Source organism: Canis lupus, chromosome 26 (genome assembly GCF_048164855.1).
Source record: "Canis lupus baileyi chromosome 26, mCanLup2.hap1, whole genome shotgun sequence".
Taxonomy (NCBI): Eukaryota; Metazoa; Chordata; class Mammalia; order Carnivora; family Canidae; genus Canis; species Canis lupus.
Window position 1 is genome coordinate 8897918 of NC_132863.1, and position 26890 is coordinate 8924807.

The window sequence follows — 26890 nt, forward strand, 5'->3', positions numbered from 1 at the left end:
CTTTTTTTTTCTCTTCATTTATTATTGGAAAAATGCTTCTCTGGTAAAAGTTTTAAAAAAACACATTCTCCTCTAACTACTAAACTATTAACTATTGTTGGATAAAGGGATTGACCTCCATTATTACCTTCTAGAACAGTAAAACTGAAAACACCTTTTCTGGAGGAGATGGAGGGAATTAAATTTGATGGAACACAGATTTCCATTTTCAAAAGAACCTTGCATTTTTCCCATAGTGATTTTGTTGATCCATTGCCAAACTCTTTAACAATTGTGTAATTCAATCATAATTCCATCAACAATAGACTGAGGAAGATCATGGTTGTAGGGATCCCATAGCCAGCACAGTGGCTGGCTCATAACAGGTTCTCAAAAAGAATTCCAGTAATGGATGGTGGGTTCTGAGGGATGAACCAATGTTCATGGAATCATGGTCTTCATCTCAATAACTTCTATCTTGCACCTCAGAGCCTATTGCTAGGGTAATTAGCTATCTTGTAGCATTCTGAGAAAAAAATAGTCTGCACACACTATTCTATAGTTTAATTTTTAAAAAGGTTTTACTCATGTATTTAGAGAGAGAGAGAAAGAGAGAGAGCACATGAGTGGGAGGAGGGGCAGAGGGAGAGGGAGAGAATCTCCAGCAGACTTATAGCTGAGCATGGAGCCCCATGTGGGGCTCAATCTCATGAGATCATGATCTGAGCTGAAACCGAGAGTTGGATGCTCAACTGACTTAGCCACCCAGGCGCCCCTAATTTTGAAAAACATGGCCAAAACATTGACCAGTTTCAGTAAGGGAAAACTTGGCAAGTTAAAGTTACCTTATAGGGGCAATTTTAAATACACAATTTGCAACCAAATACATAGTACTAAAAGAACACTTTGAGTTATTAATTGCTTATGCTAAGAAACAAATTTCACAAGACACAGATAATTCCACCTTATCCTCTCAAACCAATTTTATTCATATTCTGCTCTAACAAATATAGTAGGAAGGCAACAGTTGTTTAAGTTTCTTAGTGTATGGCACAGATGAAAAGAAACAAACAGATTTAGAAGCAGTCCAGCATTTAAATGCTGGTTTAACAAAAGAGGCACGTATTATTCTATTTAGCAGTTTATACCAGATATCAGAAGACATTTTTTTTCCTTGCAAGCAACAGACTACATTTATTTGCATTAAGTAAAAACATATTTTGATCAAGAAAATTACTTTTTTTTCTGATTTTCCTTTATATCACAAATGTCAGGGTAAGGCAAATCCTTAATGAATCATATGATAAAAACCCTATTCCCCAAGAAAATATATTGAACATATTCTGCTAACTTTGTTATTTTTCAAAGCAAAGCTGACATGCACCACATACAGAGAAAAGTCATTTCAAATCAAGTGCATCAAGCAGAACTGTATTAATTCACAAAGAGGCTTTTCAGTATTTCATAGAAAGATTTACAATTAGCTGCAGTGACTAATATGTGACCCACTATCACAGACAGTATTTTGGATGCCTCCTTTGTAAGCTTTTATGAAAGAAGTCTTGTCCATCATCTGAATAGTTACTAGCTGGAGGAAAAGCCCCTTTGTCTCTCTTACGACTACCTTTCTAATTAGGACTACAGGTTTCCCTTGCTATGGGAAAGTAGTGTTCCTATGAAACCTATCCTTAAGCTGAAATGGTGTAAAGCAAAGAAACAGTTACCATTAGTTTATATGGAAATACTTTTGAGCCTTCCCAGACCCTTTTCTAATACCATAGGGCACATCTTGCTAGTGGATACACAAAATAAAATGAGATGAAGTACAGATGCTCACAGACACAGGTCAAAGCTAATAGCTGTTTGAGGCTGAGATGCTGAGTCTTGTAGTTCCCAGGGGAAGAGCTTGGCGGTGCCACTCCCCCTGCTTGCAGTTTGCCTAAAAGCGAAAACCCTCTTTGGGTTTCTTTAGGTTAATGGTAGGAGGTACGAATGTAGGTCTTTCATAAAAGCAAAGTGGCAAAATGCAATTTCAAAAAGCAAGGATACCTGTATTATGTTGAGAGTCTACTTTGATCCTCCCTATGCAAACCTGACTAATCTGGGACTAGTCTTCCCCCCGCTTCTCCCTCCTGTAAATGCCTTATGCCACATAGCCTGTCAGAAGTGTGGCTGGAAATTGAAATCCAGGATTCCTTTGCAGGAGAATTAATCTGCCTTTCAAATTTTCCATTGACAGCCTATTCAGTGACAGCACCAGTGAAAAAGAGGGTTTCTTGTGTTGAGGTGTCTTCCTTCAGATCTGGCCAACAGCTAGATTTTACTATTGAAATGGAAAGTAACCTCATTGCTTGCTTTAAGGATGAAATCTGAAAATCAAATAGCAACCAAAAACATAACAAGGCAAAAATGAAAACAATCTAATCATAAAATAAAGTTTAGACAAATCCAGCAGTGGAGCGATGATATTTACTCCTCCCTCTCTTAGTTTTGTTCTCAGATTCCTTCCCTTTTCTGGCAGTTTTCAGGCAGAGAAATCCCTCCTAGCACTCCTACCCCACCCACATTTAAAATGAATGAATGAAAATGGTTGTCATGGATGAGTAAGAGAACACCCCACCCACAATAATTCCAATCTCCACTGGTCCTAACAGGGACATTAAGTCTCTATCATCTTTGCCCGTTAAGAAGTCCCCATCCCTCTTGTCTCCTTCATGTTGTTTTCAACTGTAACTCATTACTGAGCATGAACAGTAACACATGAGAGTCACAGGAAAACGTGCTCCCAGCAGATTGCTCTTGTCAGGTCCTTCCCAGAATGATGGCAACTTTCAATTAAGTCATAAAGATGATATGACATATAGAAACTATCAGTATTTGTATGGCATCATTTCTTGGATCACTTAAAATGGGTCTTCTTGTTTTTCTAGAAAGCAATGTCTAATGGCAGTAGGGGACATATAAATTTCTGTACCAAACTCTAGAATAATGGCAGAAGGAAAAAGGGCCATGTTCCAAAATCATGAGGTCCCTTAAAAATCATTGCTGTTAGGTTGGTAAGCAGTTTTTTTTTTTTTAAATATAGGATGTGAGAACATATTACATATGCAGAAATATAGCTTGCTAATGATTCCAATATACCAAATAAGTCATCCAGAGGGGCAACAAATTCAGAAAGGCCAGAGCAAAATTCACAGATAAGGAAGTGAATTTTCCATAGAGGAAAGAGCAAAACTGAAGAACTCCATGGAATATTTAGAAATCAGAACTCCCCCCCCCCTTTTTTTTTAGAAATACTCAATTTGATCCATTACTTTTCTCTCTCCACTAAAAATATATATAAATATATAAATAATTTACAGTTCTAGAGACCTCATAAGGAAGCTGGATTTAAGAAGCTATGCAAGAAACGGTATCAGTTTCCCCTAGAAAAAAAAGACTGTTCTGAGAACCCAGGGAAGCTGTGGAAAGCAGGCATTTTGCCTTGTGAGGGTCGCTGTTGATGTTGTCTCTGGGACAGACATTTGTGACAAGTTCTGACTTTCTCCTTGGCTCCTTATCCCTTGGGCCCACCATACCACAGGAGTCTTGACTTAATGCTGCTGCTCCCCTTCAGAGCCATAATCAAGGGACCTCTGGGTGGAAGAGAGGATGAGCCACCAAAGCAGTTTGGTATTTGGCATGAGCAAACCAGATATTTAAAAGCAAACCAGAACTGCAAGCAAGACCTCCAGTTGCCTATAACTTCAAATGAAAATCTTTCTGTAGGCCATCAAACCTTGGGTAAAGACAAGAGATTCTTTTATGAAAAGCATATATATAACGAGAGCTTTCAAGTAGAACTTTTAATATTCATAGGCATATGTTTGGATTCTAAATGCAGCAGCCCCCTCTTTTAACTAAAACACCTCGAGAAGTGTCATCCTTTACAACTGTGTTGTACAGAGTCACATCTCTCTAGTGGACTAGATGCCAAAGCACAGGATAAGGATCTCAGGAACCAGGTGAGCTCTGCTGGAGGTCGGGGTCAAAGAATGCATCTGTAGTCCTGGCTGTGAAGGAAAAGCCCCCAATGGCTGCCAGGGCCTGCCTTCCTTGTAGTGCCTCTACGCTTCTACACTCTTCTTTGCATGAAATTCTCCTTCTGCATTCCTCATTAACCACATGGAACAGAATTGTACCTTGGGAATCCCTGAATAAAATATCATTTTCAATTCATCGTCCTGACCTTTTTTTCAAGTGATTTCTGAGCATTTTGCCCATTTTCTATCCCGCCTCCTTTGTCTGTGGATTATACTGATATTGGGCTTGATGATTCCTGAAATTTAGCCTGTAGTTTATCAAAACAATCATCTTCCATCTCTTTTTTTGGAGAAACCACTGTATCGACCAGCTTTGTGAAATAATCGAGAAAGCAGACAGGGGCCAGGATACACATGTGAGTGTTACACCGTGCCACTGTGACCTTGGGAAAAGTCGTGAGAGGAAAAACAGAAATTATAGGGATAGCGCCTGAAAGATGTGCATTAACAGGGGTTCCCTCACCAAGCTCAAGGAAACTTTTTTCTTTTCTTTCTTTTTTTTCTCTTTCTTTTTCTGCAGGTTAACAGAACAAATTGCAGCTGGAGAAATTAGAGCAAAGGATTCCCTGTCCTTCTGTGGAACTTGCCCCCCCACACCCCCCTCCTCCACAGCTTGCACTACTATCTTCCTACACCCACCCCCCCAGGGCCAGGAGAGGCCTGTAATGCTGAGGACCGTGATTTACTTCCATTTCTTTATTCCTTTGCTTCATCTTGTGCCCCTGCCAAAGACAAAAAGAAACCATTTGTTAGATTAAAGATCACAGATTTCATAGATTTCACGAGGAATATTTTTTAATAGACATTTAAACAACTCTTAACCCTCAAACAAGCCTAGGAATATCTTCCTTGACTACATCAAAGAGCTTTGGATATTTGAGCTGTAATTGCTGGCACAGGGTTATCTTTAAAGAGCACATAAATCACTGCTAATAAATGTATGCCACGTTGACAACTTGCTTCTCCTAATGGGGATGATGAACTCAACTCTTCAAAGTATTCTTTGAAAAACCTAATCTTGAATTGACGTGTCCTCCCTTCAAGGATTCATTCATACATTCTAGTCTCCAGGGCTCAACACAGGAATAATAACAATTTACACAATGCTGATTTGCAAAAGTCATTGATGGCTATCCCACCACTGTGAGATCTTATTAAGTCTCTGCTGTGTTCCCCACTTGTGAGAGGACTCTAAGAAGATACATGCCTTAGATATTCTTTATTTTTTTTAGATTTTAGAAGATGAGTTATAATCCTCATAGAGGGAAATGCATAGATCTTAAGCATACTTCAGTCTGTTTTGAACAAAGGCATTCATTTAACCCATACCACTATCAAGATATAAAACATTGCCATTTCCTCAAAAGTTCACTTTCCAACTATTAACTCCTGCTGGAACCAGCAATTGATCTGATTTCTATCACCATAAATTACTACATGTCTACACAGAAGAACTGAAGCAAATGATCTCTGAGTTAATTTTCTACCTGGTGTTCCCATGAATCTTTAAAAAAAGTACACTTTGAGGTGTGTATATGTATATAAAATCAGTATCATGCTTGTTGCACACTGCATTTAAAACAGACAAAAGCAGATAAGAAGAAAAAATACTACATACCCTCAATAGGTGATAACTTCTGTGTTAATATTATATTTTCCTTATAGTATTTTTCTAAATATACATAGAAACACAATTATAAATTTTAATTTTAAAAATGAAGATTGTGGGGATCCCTGGGTGGCTCAGTGGTTTGGGGCCTGCCTTTGGCCCAGGGCGCGATTGTGGAGTCCCGGGATCGAGTCCTGCGTCGGGCTCCCGGCATGGAGCCTGCATCTCTCTCTGCCTGTGTCTCTGCCTCTCTCTCTCTCTCTCTGTCTATCATGAATAAATATATAAAATCTTAAAAAAATAAAAATAAAAATGAAAATTGTGAATGTAAAGAAACTTACAAACAGTATAACATACCTAGAATATATTCCCTATCCAGATTTAATATGTGCTAATATTTTTCAAGTTTCCCTGCAATCTTTATTTTACTTTTCTAAAATAAAAGACTAGAAGTAAAGTATATATGGATAAGTGTATTTAATTCACAGATAAGCTAAAACTGTTCCTTTTCCTTCCCAGAGATTACCAAATCCTGACATCAGTGTAAAACATGTTTCTAGTTTTACACAAATATATATTCACCAATCCACACATAATAGAAAATATGTAGTATTACTTTATGTATTATAAAATGCACATAAATAGTAATTTCCTGTTTTTAGTCACCCACTAATTATTACTATAAATTTATAGTCAATATATATTTTGATTTGCCTTGGTGTTTACCATTTTCCTTGGCTCACAATTGTTTCCTGCAACTTACTTTTCCTTTGGATTCAGTTTTCTTACTGATGTGCATCCTTTAGTAGCTTTTATTTTTTTTATTTTTATTTTTTTTCACGTTATAAACCAGCCAGTTTATTATTTTGTAGTAAGGTGGATAACTTTTACCATGCAGATTGATGTACCTATATCAGCATGAACGGTGCATGTTCTTCCCAAAGCAGTTACATGGAAAACCAAGTTATTATCAAGATACTTGGGAGTATGAAATCCAAACAAGGGGAGGCCAATCTTAAAACCTACACTTGCCCCCTTTAGTAGCTTTTAAAGAAAGGGTATGTGAGTAGCAAACTTTTATACTGAAAAATGGCAGTTACTATCTTCTTACATGATAGTGAACCTCATATAGAACTCTATACTAATTGTTTTTATTCATGTTTTGAAAACTCAGAATTATTCCACCATCTTCTGAACTAAATTGTTGATGTTGCAAAGTCTGCTGTGTACATCATAATTATTTCTTTATAGGTTAACTCTCCTTTCCCTGTAATTGTTTTACTTTATTTCTCATTGTCTCTAGTGTTCTGCAATGCCTGTGTGGGGGTTTATTTTCAACATGTCCTTCTTGTGACTTATTATTCTTCTTTTAACTAAAAACTAATGACTTCTATCAATTTCTGATAAGTCCTCGGACGTTATCTTTCAAATACTATCAACTATCTCTTTTTAGAACTTTTATTGAAGATAAACGCCTTGGTCATTCTCCTTCTAGCCCTCATGTCTCCTCATATATCATTCATATCACTATATATTTATTTGCTTTTTCCAAATTGTTCTTAATTTTTCACACTGTTGTCCTTTACTTACAGTTTTATATTGGCTTTTTGTCTTTTTTGTCATGTAAGTGTACTTATTCCATAAAATCTTAAGAATTTTCTACTCAAGTTTTCAGAATGCGAATCATCCTGTCATTTTACCCACTGATACTCACTCATGGTGGATCACATCCTTGTGTGTTTTGTAAGTCTTAAAATTGTGAATTCATCTTCAGAGAATTGCTTTTCTTCTGCAGGAATTCCAAGTGATCAGTTCACATTTCTATTTGTTATCTATAGCAGGGATAATGCTGCCCTATAATCAGCTATTAGATATACTTCTCATTCTGTTTATTGTTGTCTGACTTTGGGTGGCCTAAGTTTATGTATCAAATTCATGGTGCTTTTGTGTTTTCTACTTCATTGGAACGTTTTTCCTCCTCCAAACAGCACTCTGGGCAGATACAAGTCTCCTGTTAACTTCTTGAGCTGAATCCCAGAATTATCTCTGCAGAGATATTAGTTCTAACATCTTTTGTTGAGTGGCTTCAGGTCTCCAGTGGGCATTAGAATGCAAATATCTAGCCACAGGTCATATCTCTGCATCAACAACCAAACTGCAGCCCTTAGGACCAGCGCATGCATCTTCAGCTTACCACACTAGTGCTTTCGTTTTCAGATTCCTCTTTATTTCTGGCACTTTGTTTTCATGTCAGTTGAGCTATGTATTTAAGGATTTTTTGTTATAAGTTATCTCTCATTTCTAAACATTTGTATTGGGAAATGTTCTGCATTATCCTATCTTTTCAGTTACCTGTTGCTACATAACAATCCCCCCTCCAAACTTAATGGCTAAAAACATCATGGTTCACTATTTTGTATAATTCTGTAATCTGATGTGGGCTCAGCTGGGCAGTTTATCTGCTCCAGATGGTATCCACTGGGGCCAGAACATCCACAATGGCCTCTCAGTTTTCAGAACCTCTCTCCATGGAGCCTTCCTCATTTTATACTAGCGCTTGGGCTTCTTGCAGGATAAATTCCAAAAGCAAGCATTCTGAGAGCATAAAAATGCAAGTTACAATGCCTCTTAAAGTGGATCTTCTGCCATGTTTCTCTAGAACCAAAGATTCAAGTTCTATAACTACATTTACATGTCCTCAAATACCTGTTGAAAAATTATTTACATTTACAAAGTGTTCTATTGATTTATTGAATCATTCCCCTATTGTCATTTATGATATTCCTGATTTTTTACAATTGTAAATTATAAAACACAAGTATTCTTGCATTGTATCTTCCAATATTCTTGCATTATATCACAAAATGCATTATATCTTGCATTATAATTGCATTATATATTATATTCTTGCAATATATATTATATCTATAATTATAATTCTATTTCACTGTATTTCTTTAATTTCTTGAAGGTATGATGCACAGAACTAAAGGTTCCTTTTTCCTTTTAAACTACCATATAACCTCTACAAACTCAACTGTGTAAATATTTCTGTGGGAGTCACTAAAATTCCTTGGGTCACACTGTTTTCTATGACAAAGGTGTCTAGAAACTCACTGTTTTTTAGGGAGCAGTATGGTGTCATTAAATAATTTTGTCCTGGAAGTGTTTGAACTTCCATTGATCAGCCAAGTGACCCTATGCAAGTCACTTCTTCTTGGAATTGAGTTTCCTCAAACTAGTCTTGAACTTTAAGTTTTGACAACTTACTCATTTGGGTAAAGGTCTTTATTCATGTTTATGATCAAGGAAAATATTTTGACATTAACCAAGGAAAACATTTATCTGGGTACTTTATTCAGATATTGATCATACAAGAAAATAATAGTGTCTGTAAGAAAAATTCTAGACAAGAAGTCTATAGTTTGTTGGCAATAAAAGGGCAAAAGGTAGGGCAACACTGAGGAACTTGCATTTAAATTGTTCAGGTTTAGTCTCACTTCATTACTTTTTAATGGAAACTTCTCTACCATGTCATTTCTGCAGCTTAGCAGGATAATTTTAAATACATGAACAAGGTTAAAGAAAGAAGAAGAAACACTTATAAGACCATATTTGCATGAGTTTTATTTTTTAGCAGTCCTATGCTATATGTGTTACACAAATGCTATTATATTTAGTTTTTTTTAAAGATTTTATTTATTTATTCATAGAGACACACACAGAGAGGCAGAGACACAGGCAGAGGGAGAAGTGGGCTCCATGCAGGGAGCCTGACATGGGACCCAATCCCGGGTCTCCAGGATCAGGCCCCAGGCTGCAGGCGGCGCTAAACCACTGCGCCACTGAGACTGCCCTGTATTTAGTTTTAAATGATGTTCAACACCATGATGGGAAGGACAGATGCCTCCTTTCATATATTCTCAAGCTTCATTCTGCTGTGATGCTGGAGCTCAAGACTCTGGTGCAACATGGTCTTCTGAGTGAGTGCACAGACCTACTGAGAAGAGGTAGGGAGTCCAGGAAGGTGCTGAGAGGCAATGGTGCTAGCACAATTGTTTCTTAGAGCAGATGAGCCACAATTAGTCTATCCCACCAGTTTCTTTTCAGTTAGTATTTTCAGCTAGGAGTTGGAATAGTCAGCTTGACCTCTCTCTAATTCTCACCAGCCCTCAAGATATGGAAAAGGGTTATAGACCGCTCATCATTTTAGATAAATTTCAGGCTGCTGTGAGATTTAGAACATTGGTTTGGAAAGTCTCTTAACCATGATCTGACCCAGACTATGATTTTCTTGGGGAGTTCCCTGAGGCTCATTCAACTCAACAAACCCTGTGCAGACACACAGGTCCACTGGTCATAGTGTGACAAGATAGGACACAAGTCAGGCTTCTTTCTGCCTAAACGCACTCAAGTGCTTTTCCACACTCTCCAGGGCAGAGATTTAGTGTTATGCTTAAAAACAGATATACTAAGCAACTCAGCAGGTAGCTTCTGGAAAAGCAATGCTTCAGAATCAGCTTGGGGTTGCTGAAATAATTTGATCCCTCCAGGAGGCCAGGGGGTTAGATGGATGGAAACATTTTTTTCCGTTGTCAAAACTCAGAAAACCAGGGAATTGCACATTTGAGTATGCTGTGGCTTATCTTTTTCCCTTAAGGGATGGTAGGTTTCTTGGGGTTATCCTTGCTCCTTCCACTGTGTCATTTGGTATAAAGATTTTTAAAGTTTAGCCCAAGCCACGCTGTGGGACTTGGCAGGACCTAGGGAAATCCAATATGTCATTTACAAACACTTCCCATGGCTGGTTTAATCAATTGAAAATCCCACTACAGGGCGACTTACCTATTAGTTAATCTTCTGGCTGACTCTCTGTTGGGTCATTTACACTGTCAACCTGACTATTCATTTCAACTGTAACCAGAAAGGAAAACAAAAAAAGGTTAAATCTTTATTAAACCCAAATCTGGGGTGCCTGACTGGCTCAGTCAGTTAAGTATCTGCCTTTGGCTCGGGTCATGATTCCAGGGTCCTGAGATTGAGCCCCGAGTTGGGCTCCCTGCTCAGTGGGGAGCCTGCTTCTCCTTTGCCCCTTGTTTCTGCTCTCTCTCTTTCAAATAAATAAATAAATAAATAAAATCTCTAGAAAAAAAACTACCCAAATCTCTTGAAATGGTCTGTGACATTAAAATGGTCTGTGAGTGGTTACATTCCTGATCTCCTATCTTATGCCTCTTTTCACTTCGTTTTCAATCATTCAGGATTTTGGGGACTAATTCTTGCAGGTTTTTACTGGCAGCGTTCAGGGAGGGCAGAATTGCCTCTTAAGGATCTGTAGAAGCTGAGTTGTCATTTTGTACCAGATTTTTGGGTTGACATTTTAGGTGTATTTATTACCATCCTGAGGTAAATTCAAAGGCCTTAATAGATGTTTAAGAAAATAAAAAGAAAACAAAGCAAAACAGATTACTGACATGCAGAGAGGTCAGCAGCTTGCTCTAAAATGGCAGTGTCAGTAGGCCTGTTTGGTTTGCTAAGTTTTCAAGTCTGAATTTCAAAACAGACCCTGCAAACTCGCCAATGGGTGCAGCAGCAGTGGATGCCCTGCAATAGAAAAGCAAAACCTCTAACCGGGTCACACAGCAATGAGATATGTGTGCTTTTACTTTAACTGTGTGTATTGTTCTATGGGATCATTTGCATAAAAATAGAATGCGTAATTAATGCTATTGTCCAGAAGTATTCCAGAGCAGGCATAGCAGGCTGGAAATTTTCAAGGGTCAGTAGGTTCAATTAGATGGATATTTTTAAAGCACAAAGCGCATACTATAAATGGGGAGACAATATACAAATGGACAATGGCCAGACCATATATAACAATATAACTGATGAAAAACCTCTGCAGCAACCAGCCTGGGCAACCCAACTGCAGCCTCTGCAGCAATCAGCTTAGGATGGTCAGGACTTGGGCATTGACTGCCAGCTTCACTATAGCCTGCCCCATGATCCCAACACAGGACCAAACAGGGAAAGCCAAATATGTTCCCAAACCAATCACCCACTTCTAGTTTGTCCAAATCTAGCTTCCCCATGCCAATGATCTCCAGTCAGAGGATGTCTGAAATCTTTCTTAACTATAAAGGCTTCCTACTTCCCTGCCTGCCTTTGAGTCCACCAACACAAGTCATAATGGCAGACACCCTGGGCTATATTAAGCTGAATAACCTCTGCTTGTTCTTGTTCGGGTAGTCTCCATTTATTTGCACAAAATCAACAGTCCAAAGCTCTTTCTCTCAAATAGGAAAACTCGATTAAAGTAAAATAGTGGCAAATGCCGGTTTTCACACTCCAAAGAGGCTTGAAAGAGGGAAAAACATTGAAGGGCATACCACCTAACTTTCTCAAGGAGGAAGGTTTTAAAGCAGTTCTCTGTTCCACCTGCAAACCATCCGGGGTTTTTAATGATGTGTGAGCTTATTCTAAACCCCGGGTATAAACTGGCCAGATGCAGCAATACTACCTATATAAGGAGAATAATGCATGTACTTTCTATCCTGGTCTATGAAATTGTTGTAGGGTCAGCCATCTTAGTGAGGGAGCATGCAGAATAAAATATAGGAGAGCTTTTCTTCTATGTTTCTTCCTCCAACCCAAGGGTCACTGGTTCCAAAACCTATTAACAAATGTCAATATAAAAAGCATCCTATGATCAAATAAGTTTGGGAAAGGCAACAGTAAACCATGTTGATAAATTTCTTTACAGCTGAGCTATACAGGGGCAAGGGTATATTAACATTCCTCAGGCTCAGAGTATTCAGATGCCTTTAAAATGAGATGTGAATAAAGGGAGACTTTTTTGTAAACTGATTGCTAAGGTGGTTTTAAAGATCCACTATGTTTTTGGCTAAACCATCTGAAGTGATGTAATGAGGTAAAGGGATGAAGGTCCAAGATAATCTTAGCCCAAAACCAAGCCAGGGCTCTCTTGAATGTTTCCTGGAGCCCCTATAGAGCAGGGATAACTTTGGGCAAGTACTTTTTTCAGAAGCAAGCGATATTCCCATAATATTCTCCAGCTGGACTTCAGTCCTGTTTACCCTTGGAATTATCCACTACGGCCTCCATATTACAAACTGTGATCAACCTGAGGCATATAGTGTTCTAAAACAGCTAGCATCATTTTTTTCCCCCAAAGGCTGCCAATTTTATTAGTTCCTAGTAGAACATGGTTTTTGAACTTTACCTTGTTCTAACTGAATATGTTGCCGCATAGAATAGGTAGCTCCCCTAATCCTAGATTACACACAGAATATGTGTCAGATTTGTAGTTTACATGAGCTCAAATAGCTCAGAACTTTACCATCAAGACTTGGAGAGTTTTCTGCATAGCCAGAGCCTTCGCTTTGCACAGGAACTCTAGGTGTGTCCTCGCCTTGAGCTGAAAGGAAGAAGATAGTCCTTGATTAATAGAGAATTAGAACAGCCTGACTGCCAATTGTTCTGTCACCCTCCATTGCCCTCTTAAATTTAAAAATACTCCTGGGATTCAACTTCTTTTGCAGAAAAGGTTAAGGGAGGAAATAGTGGGTTGAATTGCCTGAATTCTTTAGTGCTGTCATCTAAATTCTCTTTAATTTGTGAGGTAATCGCATACATACATACACAATTTCTCAAATTAAAAATCTGGTAGCATGAAAGCGGAGAAACTCAGTTTAATCAGAACAACATACAATTTAAATTTAGGGAAGTGTGTGTGCATGTGTGTGTGTGTCTGTGTGTGTGTGTGTGTGTGTGTGTGAGAGAGACAGAGAGAGAGAGAGAGAGAGAGGGTGAGAGAGAGAGAGTTTATGTAGCTTAACCTTTGAAAGGGGAAAAAAGAAAACCTGTTTTGCTTTAGGCATGTCTGAAAGCTGAAAAATTCATTTTCCTAGCAGTGAGGGTTTTTTTGTTTAAATACAAAGTGAATAGCTTAGATGCTTTCCTAGGAGACAGTCTCAAATGCTGCCATTTTGAATTGCTGGGAATCAAGTCTTTAGTTAATTTTCATTGTGATTGATCTCTATTCTGCACAGCTTCAGAGGGTGTGTCATCCATTTGCTGTGGCTGAAACTATACAACATGCTTAAATGTAGTAGTAAGTGGATTGTTTTCTCTTATTGTGAGAAATTTTCCAGATAGCCTAAAGGACAATAGTATCTTACATCTTAGTTAAAAATCTATTATGTTTTCACAGCTTTAAGGCCAAGGGTATTGAGAAGTACAGATACAGAAAAAGGTCTGGAAATCCATAATTTCAAAATTTTTATTATTTCTATACTTTTTTAAAGCAGAAAGTTGAATTCATTTTCATTACATGAGTACTTATTGAGCTCAGTGTATGTTAAATTTGGTGTGCCTATTAGCGAGCATGAAGCAGGGATGGTAAAGGTACAGTTTGTAATCTCTTCAAAGGAAGATATCTTCAAAGAAGAACTTGCAGTCTTGGTAATGATTTACTGAAGCTGACAATCATGAAGTATGACACAAAGATGACCAATCTCTGAGCCCCGGTGGATGGATGGTAGGGTCAGTACTTGAAGACATACAAAACAAGCAGAATGGGGGAAGGTGAGAAAGCCATTTTAGATGTGAAGTCTGAAGTACACGGCCATATAAGTGGAGATGCCAAATAAGCTTTTGCATCCAGTCCTGAGGAGGAGGATTGTGAGTAGGCATGTGCATATTTGCAAGATGTCAATGTAGAAATAACATTGATGGAATGAAGTTAGATGAGAGAAGTCAGGAAAAGGATAACAGAAGAAAAAAAAAGACAGATCCCAAACCTTCAATGTGAAAGTAACTATACCCATAAGTTTTCATTAGTTCCTGAGGATGATGTTGGGAAAGGGGAAACAAAACTTGAACCTTCCAACTTAAAACCATACCATATCCTTTCTCACTCCACCAATTCTAAAAAGTGAGCCATTTTCAGTTTCTCATCAACACATTCCTGTAGGCACAATTACAGAAGAAATCATTGATTGATTTCTCTAAGCCTCAGAGCAGGAAATCTTGGTTCATTATGCTTCAAAATAGAATAAGGAAAAAATGGAAACATTTGATTTTATACAGACATAGTAAACTTTTGGATGGAAAAAATACCATAAGAAATATTTAGAAGAAAAATATTATAAATTGAGGAAAAATATTCCTTTTATCATAGACAAAGGGTTTATATCTTTAATACATGAAGAACTTCTAAAAATAGAGATCAAGAAGATCAGAATCTGGATAGAAAGTTGAAATTTAACAGGCAGTTCATTAAAAAAATAAAATAAAAACAGCCCATAGTCCTGTGAAAGATGATTTACTTTGCTCATAATAAAAGAAGTGCAAATTGAAATTACACTGAGAAAGAGGTTTCAGCCTAAGGTGAATTATCATGATATAGACTAACCCTCCTACCAGTAACAGTTAAAAACACTGGAGAGATTATTTAAGAAACCATTTTTACTCAGTAGCAAGCTATCAATATAACACAAGCTTGAGGAGGTTGTGTTAAAACCTGTTAAAATGGAGAGCCTAGCATTCCACATGTGCCAACAAGTTGAACAGAGCCTCCAGATGCCTTATGAGGCCTGGGGGATGCGGAAGGGCAAAACTTGGAGATCAGAGCTAACCAGGGAAGAGGTGCCCGGAAAAGTACTTCAGGTCTTCTGTGGGCCACCTGAAGGCTTATATTCTGGGGGCAAAGATGAACTTGATATAGACCGGCTCTTAAAAAACTGAAGTCCAACTTTTAATCAATTCAATTCCTGATTATATGGCAGAGCTCTGCCTCAATCCCACTGACCTGTCAGAAGCAAAAATGTGATAAAACCACCCAGAGCTTCAAGCTATCTCTACAATTATTCATACACAGGATCCAGTATTCAATAAAAAAATTTCCTGGCATTCCAGAAGAATAAGAACAAATCACTGAAAACCAAGAAAATAAGACAACATATAGAGACATGTTAGAGATCTACATATCATAGACACACTTTTAAAATAATGATTAATGTATTTTAGAATTAGATGCCAATTTGGAGAATTTCCACCGCAAAGAAGTTTATCAGATAACTAGACACTATTTAAAATGTCAGATGTGAAGTCCAGAACTGGACAATATCTTATAATTTAAGTTATTAATTCAGTAGGTGAATTTGGCAGCCACTACACATAGCCAAAGAAGGGACTTGTAAACTGAAAGCTAGATTGGAAGAAAATATAAAGTACAGATGAAAAATACAGAAAAAAGTTAGTAGACATATGAGATGGGGTCTATCCTATGTGTAAAGTGGCAAAAGCAATTTTTAAGATATAATGGCTAATTTCCCCAAACTAATGGGATATCAAGTCACTGTTTTAAAAGTGTTATGATCGCTAGGCAGAGTGAATGCCAAGCAAACCTCAATCAGGCCAGTCATCATAAAACTGCTGATAACCAAGGTTAAAGAAAAAGTATAAAATGATCTAGTGTATAAGAATCCATTAACATCAAAATAGCACCAATAGGACTTACAGATGCCTTCTCAGCAAAAATAATCGAAGGCAGAAACAATGCAATGGCATCTTCGAAAGTGCCAAATGAATGATTACCTGTGCAAAATTTCACAGCAAACAAAAGTGTCTTTCAAATTTGAATTTGAAATAAAATAATTTTAGGGGAAAAGAATTAGAATTGGTTCAGGAACAAAACAATAAACCTACTTGACGGAACAGTTTTCACCATCTTCAAAAATCAGTTCCAGGGAGATTTCGGAACTAAGTATGAAAAGTAACTTGGAAAAAGACCTTCACATCATTAGGCAAAAATTTCTTACACAGGAAAAGCAAAACAATAACCTTCTGTGGAAAGACTGATAATCTGGACAACACTAAAATTAGCATCATTAGTTTATGGATACACACCATTAAGAGAGTAAAAAGTAAGCCAGAGTGGAAGAAGATATTTGTAATATTATCAAATATTATTTGATATTTGATATCAAATATCACTGACTCCTGCACTGAATAAAAAGAAACAAATATGCAAAACAACAGAGAACAGACAGAGAACCCAATGGAAAATGGGCAAGACAGAAACAAATATGTTATGAGAGAATATCCTGTTAGTCACTTCATTTTTTTGAATGACTCTGGCCAAAGCTCAGCATTTAAAAGCCTTGGCTTTTTCACTATTAGAGTGGCTTCAGAATGTTCTCATTCCTTGTCTAACTTATAAAATGTTCTAACTCCTCATTTAACTCACTGAGACACCGTCAGAACTAATTAACACATAACATTATTGTTATTTTTCATAAGAAATGATTACCCTGAAAGGGAAATTAATTGACCTGACACGAAACATTACTTCCTTGACTTTCCCTTCAGGGTTGTTATTTGTAATGGGATCTAAAGGTACCTGTGGCTGATTCTTCTGTGACATCTCTTTAAAGGTCATTACTATCAATGATAACAACCCTTTAGTGATACTACTCTGGAGAACCCCTGTGGCATCATGGAAACTTTTGATCTAATAGGCAGGATGCTAGTCAATGAAACAATGCTCAAGGAAAATGAAGGCACATAGGAAACACTTTCAAGAACTAGGTGAATGAGAAAGGAAGACGTCGAAGAAAGTAAAACCCAAAAGGCAGATCAAAAAATAGTGAGCATTTGAGGTGGTTGCCTTATGTTTTATCTTTTCAACCTATTGTTTTGTAATACAAAACGTCCATATGAGAAACCTCAGATTAGGTCACCATATTGGCACAGATCAGCAGGAGATGTGATGGCAGGTTTGAGACCCGTGACACAGAGAGATAAAACCAGAAATCAAAATTGTAGCCCTGTATATGGCTGCACTCCAGGAGCAGAGGGAAGCATTAGCTATTAGATCTGCTTCCAAAGACACTAGAGGTATGTCTGATAGACATTATTAATTTATTTAACATCATGAGTATGCAGGATATGTGCATATGGCATGAACATATGACTGTGTGCGGTGCGTGGTTCATGTGTTTGTGTGTGTGCGTATGTGCATGCATGCATGCGTGCATGCATGTGTGTGATGTGTTTGGGAAGAGGGAGAGGAATGACAGACATTTGTTACTCTGACATGTGTGGTGTGGAACTGGTATTATCCTATCAGCTCTTACCCTCCTGGGCAATGCAACTGAATGCCCTGGGGAAATGAATCCATTTCATGTAGACAACAGAATCTGATCAAAATAAAAATTGCCTCTAGAGCTTGTTTATTCCAGTTTGCAGGTCCCTCCCCCCACTTTGATTGCTACTGCTTGGAACACAAACAGGAGGTACATTTCAGGGCTCCTAGCAGGAGATGAAAGATGCTAAAATAGAAAGTGTCTGGGACATTCAGTACTTTTTTCACTTTCAATTACCAACAGCAACTGTCCTCCTCAAAGCCTTGATTATGGTAACCTTTTGTAGGTCAGTTGTATTACATAAAAAGTAATAAATTAAACAGGTCTCATCATAAAGAAAAGCTACTTAGATCCTCATAGAATGCAGTTAAACAGATTTTTAATACATAAACATGGAGAGATGTTGGAGGATCCTTCAAATTTTTCTTTTGAGATTAGTGTTGACAAATAAACTCCATGCAATATTTCAAATGACAAATAATTATTTCTCAGAGTATATAGTTGCATAGGTGTTATAACAGCTATCGCGAGCAGGGCCTGTCTGGATTTAAAGTGGTATTCTTGAACCGTCTTGATTTTTGCCTTATCTATCTTCTAGCTTCACTATTAATGTGGTGGATTTGATAATTACACAGAAATGTTCACTTCCTATTTTCTACCACCATGGGAGTCTATGTCACTATCCCTTGACATTGGACTTGGCCATGGAATTTGCTTTGGCCAATGAAATAGTAGCAGAAGTGAGTCAAACAGAGGGTTGAAATACATTTGTAGAGTTGGGGATGGGCCTCTTGTGTGCCTGCCTTTTACCTCAAGAGGAACATGCTTTAGGGAGCAGTTGATCCAAGGAGAGAATGACCTGGATTCAACTAACAGCCTGGTTTCCTTCCTAACCCAGACTAAATGTAGTTGATTCTCATATCCATGAACCAAAGATAGCTAGTTATATTCTAAGCCCATGAGATTGAAGATGGCTTGCTACGCCACATTATTGTGATGATAGTTACCACTCTTAATAATACATTTTAATCAACTCAGTCCTGACATTGCTTTTTAATTTTGTCCCATAGCAATCATAGCTACAAAGTCATGAGTTTGATCTGTGCTTAGGCTTTGTTTTTAAACATATGCTAATTCTTGAATTAATTAATTAATATTAATTAAATTAACTAATTTGTTAAAGATGTGTTCTTGTGGGGAGATTTCTGTATTGATTTTTTGGAACGTGGTCTGCCCATTAGATCATCAGTTCAGTTTTCCCTTCATTTTAGAGAATTTTTTTTCTTCTATATGTTGACTTCTAAATTTCAGAAACAGAACCAACTGTTCCCACATAGAACAATTTATTCCTTCTCTCTTCTATATATATCATCTTTTCTCAAATTGTTTTAGAGTTTCTGTGTTCTTTTTCACTGTGATAATCTCAAGCCTTTTTTCTTTGTCAGTAACTTTGTCTTTGCTGTTCTTAATTGATTTATTTTCCTAATGGTTGAAAATGTGTCTCTGTCATGACTACATTTCAGATCATTATGTCATTTATCACCTTAACTTCAAGATCTTTAATGTTCTTTTAAATTCTTTTATAGCTATTGTAGGGAATTTTAAGCTTTGTCTGGGGTTATGTTTTCTTCCACAATAGCTTCTTCGTCTGTGTTTTGCTGACTTGTATGCTCACTGGCTTCATTCCTTCCTCCTCTGTCAAGGGGCAAGACGTGTGATACGTATTCATTAGCATGTTTCTTCTTTCTCAAAGTATCTGTGGCCTGTTGGTCCTCCACGAGCTACCAAGAAGGGTGTTTTCTTTTGAGGATTTTCTTTAGGAGAGGTAAAGTAGCCAGAGCTATTTACCACATTAGTTGTACTGGATTTCTTAAGTGAGAGAGACAGACAGACAGACAGAGATGGACCTCTTGGAGCAGGGATCAATTCTAGGACCCTGAGATTGCTACCGGAGTAGAAGTCAGATGCTTAACCAACTGAGCCACACAGGTGCCCCAAGATCTTGCCTTGTTGGTTTTCTCTTTTGTTTTCTATCTAGTGAAATTCCTGGTTTTTGCTAGAGGTAACTAGTTCTAGGCATTTGTTATTGGTCTGCTTTTCCTCTTCCATTTTACTCCCAGCAGGAGATAATTGAAATGTAGAATTACAGAGGGTTTTCCTGTCTCTTGGGGAAGGGAGAAATAAAAGGTGTTCATGGCTGACTGTATACTTTTGTGGAAATTTCTTTGAGCTGCTCCTCTCCCAGTTGGAGAGGCAAATGGTAGCTAGCAAGGTCCTATTCAGTGTTATTTCTGAGCATAGTAGATTTAGGGGGTAGGCTGGGCAACACCAGTCTCATGCTTTCAGCATTTCTGGAAATGTCCCTTTTCTTTTGATGGCTACCAGCCCATTCTTCTGTCAGATTATTGTTTTTGTTGGTGTTCTTCGTTTGCTTGTTTTATGTATCTCTTTTCATGTTACTATTTGAAGGAGTGAGGTTTGAAATCTGACTTCCCACCATCATCTTAAACCCAAGACCAGGTGTACAAAGTGTTTTGGTTAGTGTGATTGTATATTCCCAACATGTGTCACACACACTTAACCTTTGTCAGCAGCTGGCTTTAGGAATATTCATCAAATGATTGTTCTGATGGTAGACTCGATGTTATAGCCTGAAAGTTCGTATTCCTCCAAATTCCTGTGTTAGAGCTCCAATCCACAATGTAACTATATTTGAAGATGGGGCCTTTATGGAGATAACTATGGTTAAATGAGGTCATAATGTTGAGGCCCTAATCTGATAGGGCTGTGGCCTGAGAAAGAGAGAGAGAGAGAGAAAGAAGAGAGAGCTGTCACATGAGGAGACATTGAGTAGGAGGCCATGTATAGGCCAGAAAGAGCTCCCACGTGAAATCAAATTGGTCAACATCTTGAACTTGGGACTTCCCAGCCTCTAGAACTCTAAGAAAATTTGTATTATTTATCGATGGTACTTTGTTATGGCCACCTGAGCAGACTGATATACTTGATTTCTATTTAGTTCATACTGCTTTGGGACAAAGGTATCATTTGGGACAAATGTATACTCTGTCCCCTACCTAGTGTACATTCTCCTCAAAACCTCAGTGCTAAAGCTACTACTTGACCACGCTACCTCTCTTGATCACTTGGACAAACACTGTAGACATATGCCCAGGGCTCCCTCTCCAAAGTCAAATAATAAATGATTAGGCTGACAGGATCAAGCAAGTGGAAAATTCACAAGTTTCAACAAGACACCCTTTCCATGGCAACACACTTCATGTATTAATTGGGAATATTCTACTCTAATCAAAATCAGAAGCTGTCTTTAGTAGGAGATGAAAGGTGGTGGCGGTTGCTGGGGGTAGGCATGAGATCACATTCTTTTATGTTTTAGCTGATGATGTGCCTCCATACAGTCATTTGAGAATGGTTTGGAAATTCATCATTGGTTATTGTTCAAATAACTACTCTACAGAAAAACCCAATATTTAGGAAGAAAAAAAAAGTCCACCAGATATTTCGATGCCTATTATGGGCTGGGAGACAAAATGAATGAGGCATATGGTATGGTTGCCTTCATGAAGTTCACAAGCTAGCTGAGAGACAGACAGAAACAGAGACTGAGAGAGAGAGAGAGAGAGAGAGAGATTTAACTGCTCACAAGCCAAGTGACATTATTAGCAAGAACTGCAAAGGCACAAAGGAGAGAGTGATTCACCTTTTCTGAATAGGGTGAAGAAAACTCTTCGAGGACAGGCAGATGGCATGGAAGCTGGAGCCAGGTGGCTGGATCAGTTTCAGATCGTTTGCACCCATGCTAAGCATTTGGTTAGGAAGAAATATCTCCTGTCTGTAAAACATCTGAAGGACTCCGCTTTTCACATCTTCCGCCAGAATACCTTAGGCCTGGCCCCTTTTTACTCTTCCTTCAGCTCCACCCCCCGCCCCCACCTTTTCACTCTTCTTCCATTCCCCCACATTCCCCAGGCTGCAAGGCAGTTCAAGTTCCTCTGTGCATGATAGCAACCACTGAAGGCTTCCCAGGCATTGAGCTAGAGGTTGATCACATTCCATAAGCCTGGCTTTTTCTTTCCTTTTCCCAGACCCCAATTAAGCATCTAATTTTCATTCAGCCTCATTATGCATTCCCCACCTTTTCAGAGCCTGGCAGGAATTGAAACTACATGGAGGCCCTTCTCAGCCAGGGGCTGCCAGCACTGGTCTTAGATCAGGGTCTTTCCTGCAGGAATAACACAGATTGAGTGTCTCTCAAACTCCCTCCCCACACCATCACACACCCATCGTGGCTTTTGTTTCTCTACAGAAACCAGATAAATCTGCACACAGCAGGGTCTTAGTGAACACAGAGATATGTATTTCTTCCAGAGGAGTCTTTTGATTCTTTCATTCTAATAGGGTTTTAACTATGTAAGGAGCCACAGTGGGGCAGCTTTGGGCTTTTCAGTGGTTCTTTATGTGGAATCTTTCATAAGGAAGGAACTCACTGCTGGCAATAACCAAAGCTGGATTCTCAGAAACCTCATCATACATTTAAGGTTCCTGAAAGAAAGTGCCTCTGACTGCTTTGGTTGAAATCCTGCACCATTAAGTATATAGCTCTTTAGTCAAAGAATAATTCAATCCTATACATCCTTAATTATAGACTCCTTAATTATTTCCACTAGATTTTGCCCTTTTTGTCTATTCCATTTTCCTAAATAGCACAATTTATTCTGAACATTTAATAAGACCTAGTGTATCACCTTTGTCCATGACCACAGTACTAGAAATCTACACCCAGGAAGAAAGCTGCATCCAAGAAATAAGTAGCAGATTACAGAGCACTGGAGGATAGTTATCAGAGGTCTCTGAAGGATCACCACGTGCATTCAGTTCTGCTACAGTATTTCTATTTCTGGTCTTGGTTCCTCAACATTAATTCTTTTAATTCCCCCTCCCACCCTCCAAAAAAGGATATAATTTTTCCTACTAGGAAAACTTTTCAAACACACCTGGTATTAAACTCTAATCCATTTTCCATTCACAATGCCTTATCACAGATACATGGATCTTAATCTTTGAGTTTTTTTGGCTTTAACCATGTGTATACTTTCTGAATATTTATCACTACCAGAGCATGCACGCGCACACACACACACACACACACACACACACACCCTAAAAGACTGTCCAGGCCACATCCACTAAATATGTAACTAAAATGTTACTGCTATTAAAATCAGCCAGAAGCCTTTTACTAAACAGAATTTAAAGTTGCCTGTGAGAAGTCTATGTTATGTTTGCAAACCTCTTCTGTTTAGGGACTTTATTCTCCTTTTAGGTTGTAACTCTGTTATTTCTTGTTGTCTGAATAGGACTGCATTCCTCAAAGAATAAAAAAGACCCTTGACCATATTCTAGTCCAATCAAACCCTTTCACAGATGTGGACACTGGGTCTCAGAGAAAAGGCATGGTTGCCTCAGGTCACCTGGCTCTGAGGTCAGAATTAAAATTTCTCCTAACTCCACTTTTGGGCTATTTCTAATACTTCATCAAACACTAATGACAATGGCGAGAAAGCTGAAATAAGACTGGAATTTGGGGTGCTAATCCATTTGAAAGCAATGGACTTGAAAGTCTTGCATTCCTAAGATGCTTGGGTGGGAGAAGGTAGCACAAATTTATTCACGATGAAAAGAGTAGGTCCTCATCAGATGCCAGGGACTTCTCTGTGGTCAGTGGCAGCAGGCTCAGTAAAAATGATGGTGTACCAAGGCTCTCCTCTCGTACAGGGTCTTCAGGGCCCTGTAGTATGGGTCATATTTCTCTGCCAGATACTTTAGAGTTAAAGCTTGGTGGTTCGATTATCATTTTAAAGATGGGCTCACTCTGTGTCCTCTTTAATCTGAAAAACCAAGTTAATGTCACTCTGGAACTTCTACCTCTAGGGTTTAAAGTATTTGATGGCTTAGTTTGGAATTCAGGGAAGTGATTCTTTTATTTTATTTTATTTATTTTATTTTATTTTATTTTTTAAAAAGATTTTATTTATTCATGAAAGACGCAGAGAGAGAGAGAGGCAGAGACACAGGCAGAGGGAGAAGCAGGCTCCATGCAGGGAGCCTGACGTGGGACTCGATCCTGGGACTCCAGGATCACGCCCTGGGCCGAAGGCAGGCACCAAACCACTGAGCCACCCAGAGATCCCCTAGGGAAGTGATTCTAAACATGAGCAGCATAAGGTTTCATGGCTTCCTTGGGCACAAGATGATCTGAGGCCTCTGGTACTAAAGGGGGTGGTCAATCAATGGTGGTTGAGTCTGTGATGTCATCCTCCAGACTTCAGGGGTCTCCCTGGACTTATGCTGTAGCACTAGCCTCTTGAGGTTGACATCACTAGGCTGCCCAGTCCTATTCCTGAACCCCATGGATGCTGAGCCTTTTAACTGGCCTGTTGCTTTACAGCTTGATTGACTCCTAACTGCTGAATTTTGCTTTTTCTTGACTAATGATCTTGACGGAGGCACTCTGGTCTATCCCATAGTCAGAAATGCCTAGCTTGAATTTTGACAACCAAGAGTCCCTAGCCCTCTGACTGCCTTTTTGCCTCTTCTCTCAGACTGTCATAGATACTCCTTCTGTAGTTGTCAAGTTGACTTCATTCCCTGTATGGAAACAGCAACTTCAGTGAGCGAATGGGCTCTGAGGACACCAAATAATGGGCCTTGCACCTGCTTTATCTCTTGACATTTAATCTCTTGTTCTAGGAGACAATTCAGGAAACTCTTTCATAGTAGAAAAAGTAACATCCAGAATTTCCCTTTCAGGCAAAGAAATCTTACTCTTTTTGTGTGTGTGTGTGTGTGTGTGTGTGTGTTCATGTTATTTTACCAAACTTGAGATCCTGTCACATAACCTCTTCAGCAAGATAACAATTCACCTTTGAGGAGGAGGCAACCCAATTTTGATTTATTGATCTCTGGCCACAATGCTTTTCTTAAAAAAAAAAAAAAAAAAAAAAAAGGTGTAGACCAGGCCATATGTGATTGTCAAATAAAAGCCTGAAGACCAGGCTTTTTGAAGGGGAAAAAAACAAAAGCTTAATTTTGTTCAACTTGCAGAATTATATTGACATTTTTTACTTGTAAATTTTTTTTAGAAAGTCTACAATAATGCAGTAAGAAGCAGGAACATTTCCCCTGCCCTGCGGCCCCCTTTGGTAAATGAGAAGAGTTATACTAAAAGCTGCCCTCCAATTTCAGATTTCTGGTTTTGTTACATTTAATCCAGTTGCTATTTGGCTGATTTCAAGAGAATATTGATTATTTGTGTGGTTGTAAACCTTGGAGAAGGAAAGAAGATGGGTTCTCATATACCATTTACTGTGTCTTCCATTACAAAGAAACTTCTATGAGAATTGTGGTGGTGTGGTTGTGTATGTTGGGGAAAAGTGGAAGGTGCCCCTTAAGGTTTTATTATTCTTTTTTTTTTAAATTTTATTTATTTATGAAAGACGCACAGAGAGAGGCAGAGACATAGGCAGAGGGAGAAGCAGGCACCCTGTGGGGAACCTGAAGCGGGACTCAATCCTAGGACCCTGGGATCATGCCCTGAGCCAATGGCAGATACTCAACCACTGAGCCACCCTTCTACCCCCTTTCAGGTTTTAGTATGCAGGAATTGCATCTACCTTGTAGCTATATTGCTACTACTGTATTACCTTGATTTGAGGACATGTTTTTTTCCCCCTACATTTTAACATATGGGGAGTTGAGATGAATAATCAATAGGACTACAATTGCTGTTAACCTGGATTGAAGCCAAGTTCAGACAGAGGATTTACATTTACTGGTTAGTCACTGGACAACGTTACCAACCAGAAATCAGTTAAATTAAATTCCCTGCCTGTGGTTTCTGTGGACTGCACTGGGTTATGAATTCAGGACACAAACCTGTGGGATTAGTACCAGTTTGTGACTCAAGTTCTTATGGGAGACTTTTTTTAAAAATCCACTTCCATCGATGTCATAGGTAAGATACCCAAGTTTCTTGACTTTTTGGAGCAGTTCTTGGTGCCTGGGCCATCCTCCCGAGGCCACCTCTGAGAGTTCTGCAGTTAACATAGTAACCCTGGGTACTTGGACAGATTCCCCTCTTTGAAGCATCTCTCTGCTTCTCCACTCGCAGTGCTCGGGTGACTTGCTCAGCCTGGGGAAAAGGGCAGTCCAGGAGTCCTGTGCATATGGAAGTTTGAGGATCATTTGCTTATTAACTTCTTTTCAGGGCAGCCCCAGTGGCTCAGCAGTTTAGCACCGCCTACAGCCTAGGGCGTGATCCTGGAGACCCAGGATCGAGTCCCACTTTGGGTTCCCTGCATGGAGCCTGCTTCTCGCTCTGCCTGTGTCTCTGACTCTTTCTCTCTCTCTGTGTCTCTCATGAATAAATAAATAAAATCTTTAAAAAAATAGCTTCTTTTCACTAAAAAGTGCTGGGGATCTAATAACGCCAGGGGTGGCCCTCAATCCATGAAGGAAGGGAGCTGTTCAGTAATGCCCCAGCTTCCCTAGCCTTCCATGCAGCGATTCTATGATGTGGTCTACACAGGTCTTCACTCCTCAGTGGAGACCAAGTCCATTTTCTTATAGTAGTAATCTGCTCATGACTGATACTTCATAGGTCCCTTCCCTTCTGTCTCATTTCCCTACTCTTCACTTGTGCTTCTAGGGACCATCTCTCAAATAAACTACCTGCACCAAGGTCTGGCTCAGGATCTGCTTTTGGAGGAACACAAATTAAGGCACTGTCCCCATTTCTCCTTTGACCTCATCGAAGGGCATAGCTCTTTGTTGTCTTATACTGAATTCTCCATTGGGGGATTTTTTTTTTTTCTTACTTGGTGATAGTTAATGGGAGAGTAATTCTTATAACAAGGTATCTTAATTTTGATGATATATTATTAAATAAAAATGAAACTCTGCTGGGGTAACATAAACACAATGAATATGCAAAGTGAGTCATTAGCTGATCCCCCACCCCCCAAATTGGT

The 26890-nt window shown here is 38.7% G+C and overlaps 1 protein-coding gene across 4 annotated transcripts in view; it reads right to left on the minus strand.

The window, feature by feature from the left end:
• Positions 1 to 937: 937 nt before the first annotated feature.
• MACROD2 (mono-ADP ribosylhydrolase 2) overlaps positions 938 to 26890 on the minus strand; it is a 1923575-nt gene continuing 1897622 nt past the window's right edge. Inside the window, exons 17-20 of one of the 4 annotated variants that reach the window (XM_072800035.1) lie at positions 13031 to 13108; positions 10516 to 10584; positions 4748 to 4783; positions 938 to 4444 (exon numbers count right to left, since the gene is read on the minus strand). In XM_072800035.1, the coding sequence (XP_072656136.1) occupies positions 10523 to 10584; positions 13031 to 13108 (140 nt within the window). In that variant the 3' untranslated portion in view covers positions 938 to 4444; positions 4748 to 4783; positions 10516 to 10522. Of the gene's footprint in view, positions 4784 to 10515; positions 10585 to 13030; positions 13109 to 26890 lie in introns of all 4 variants that reach the window. The other 3 variants (XM_072800037.1, XM_072800034.1, XM_072800036.1) reach the window with 3 other exon arrangements.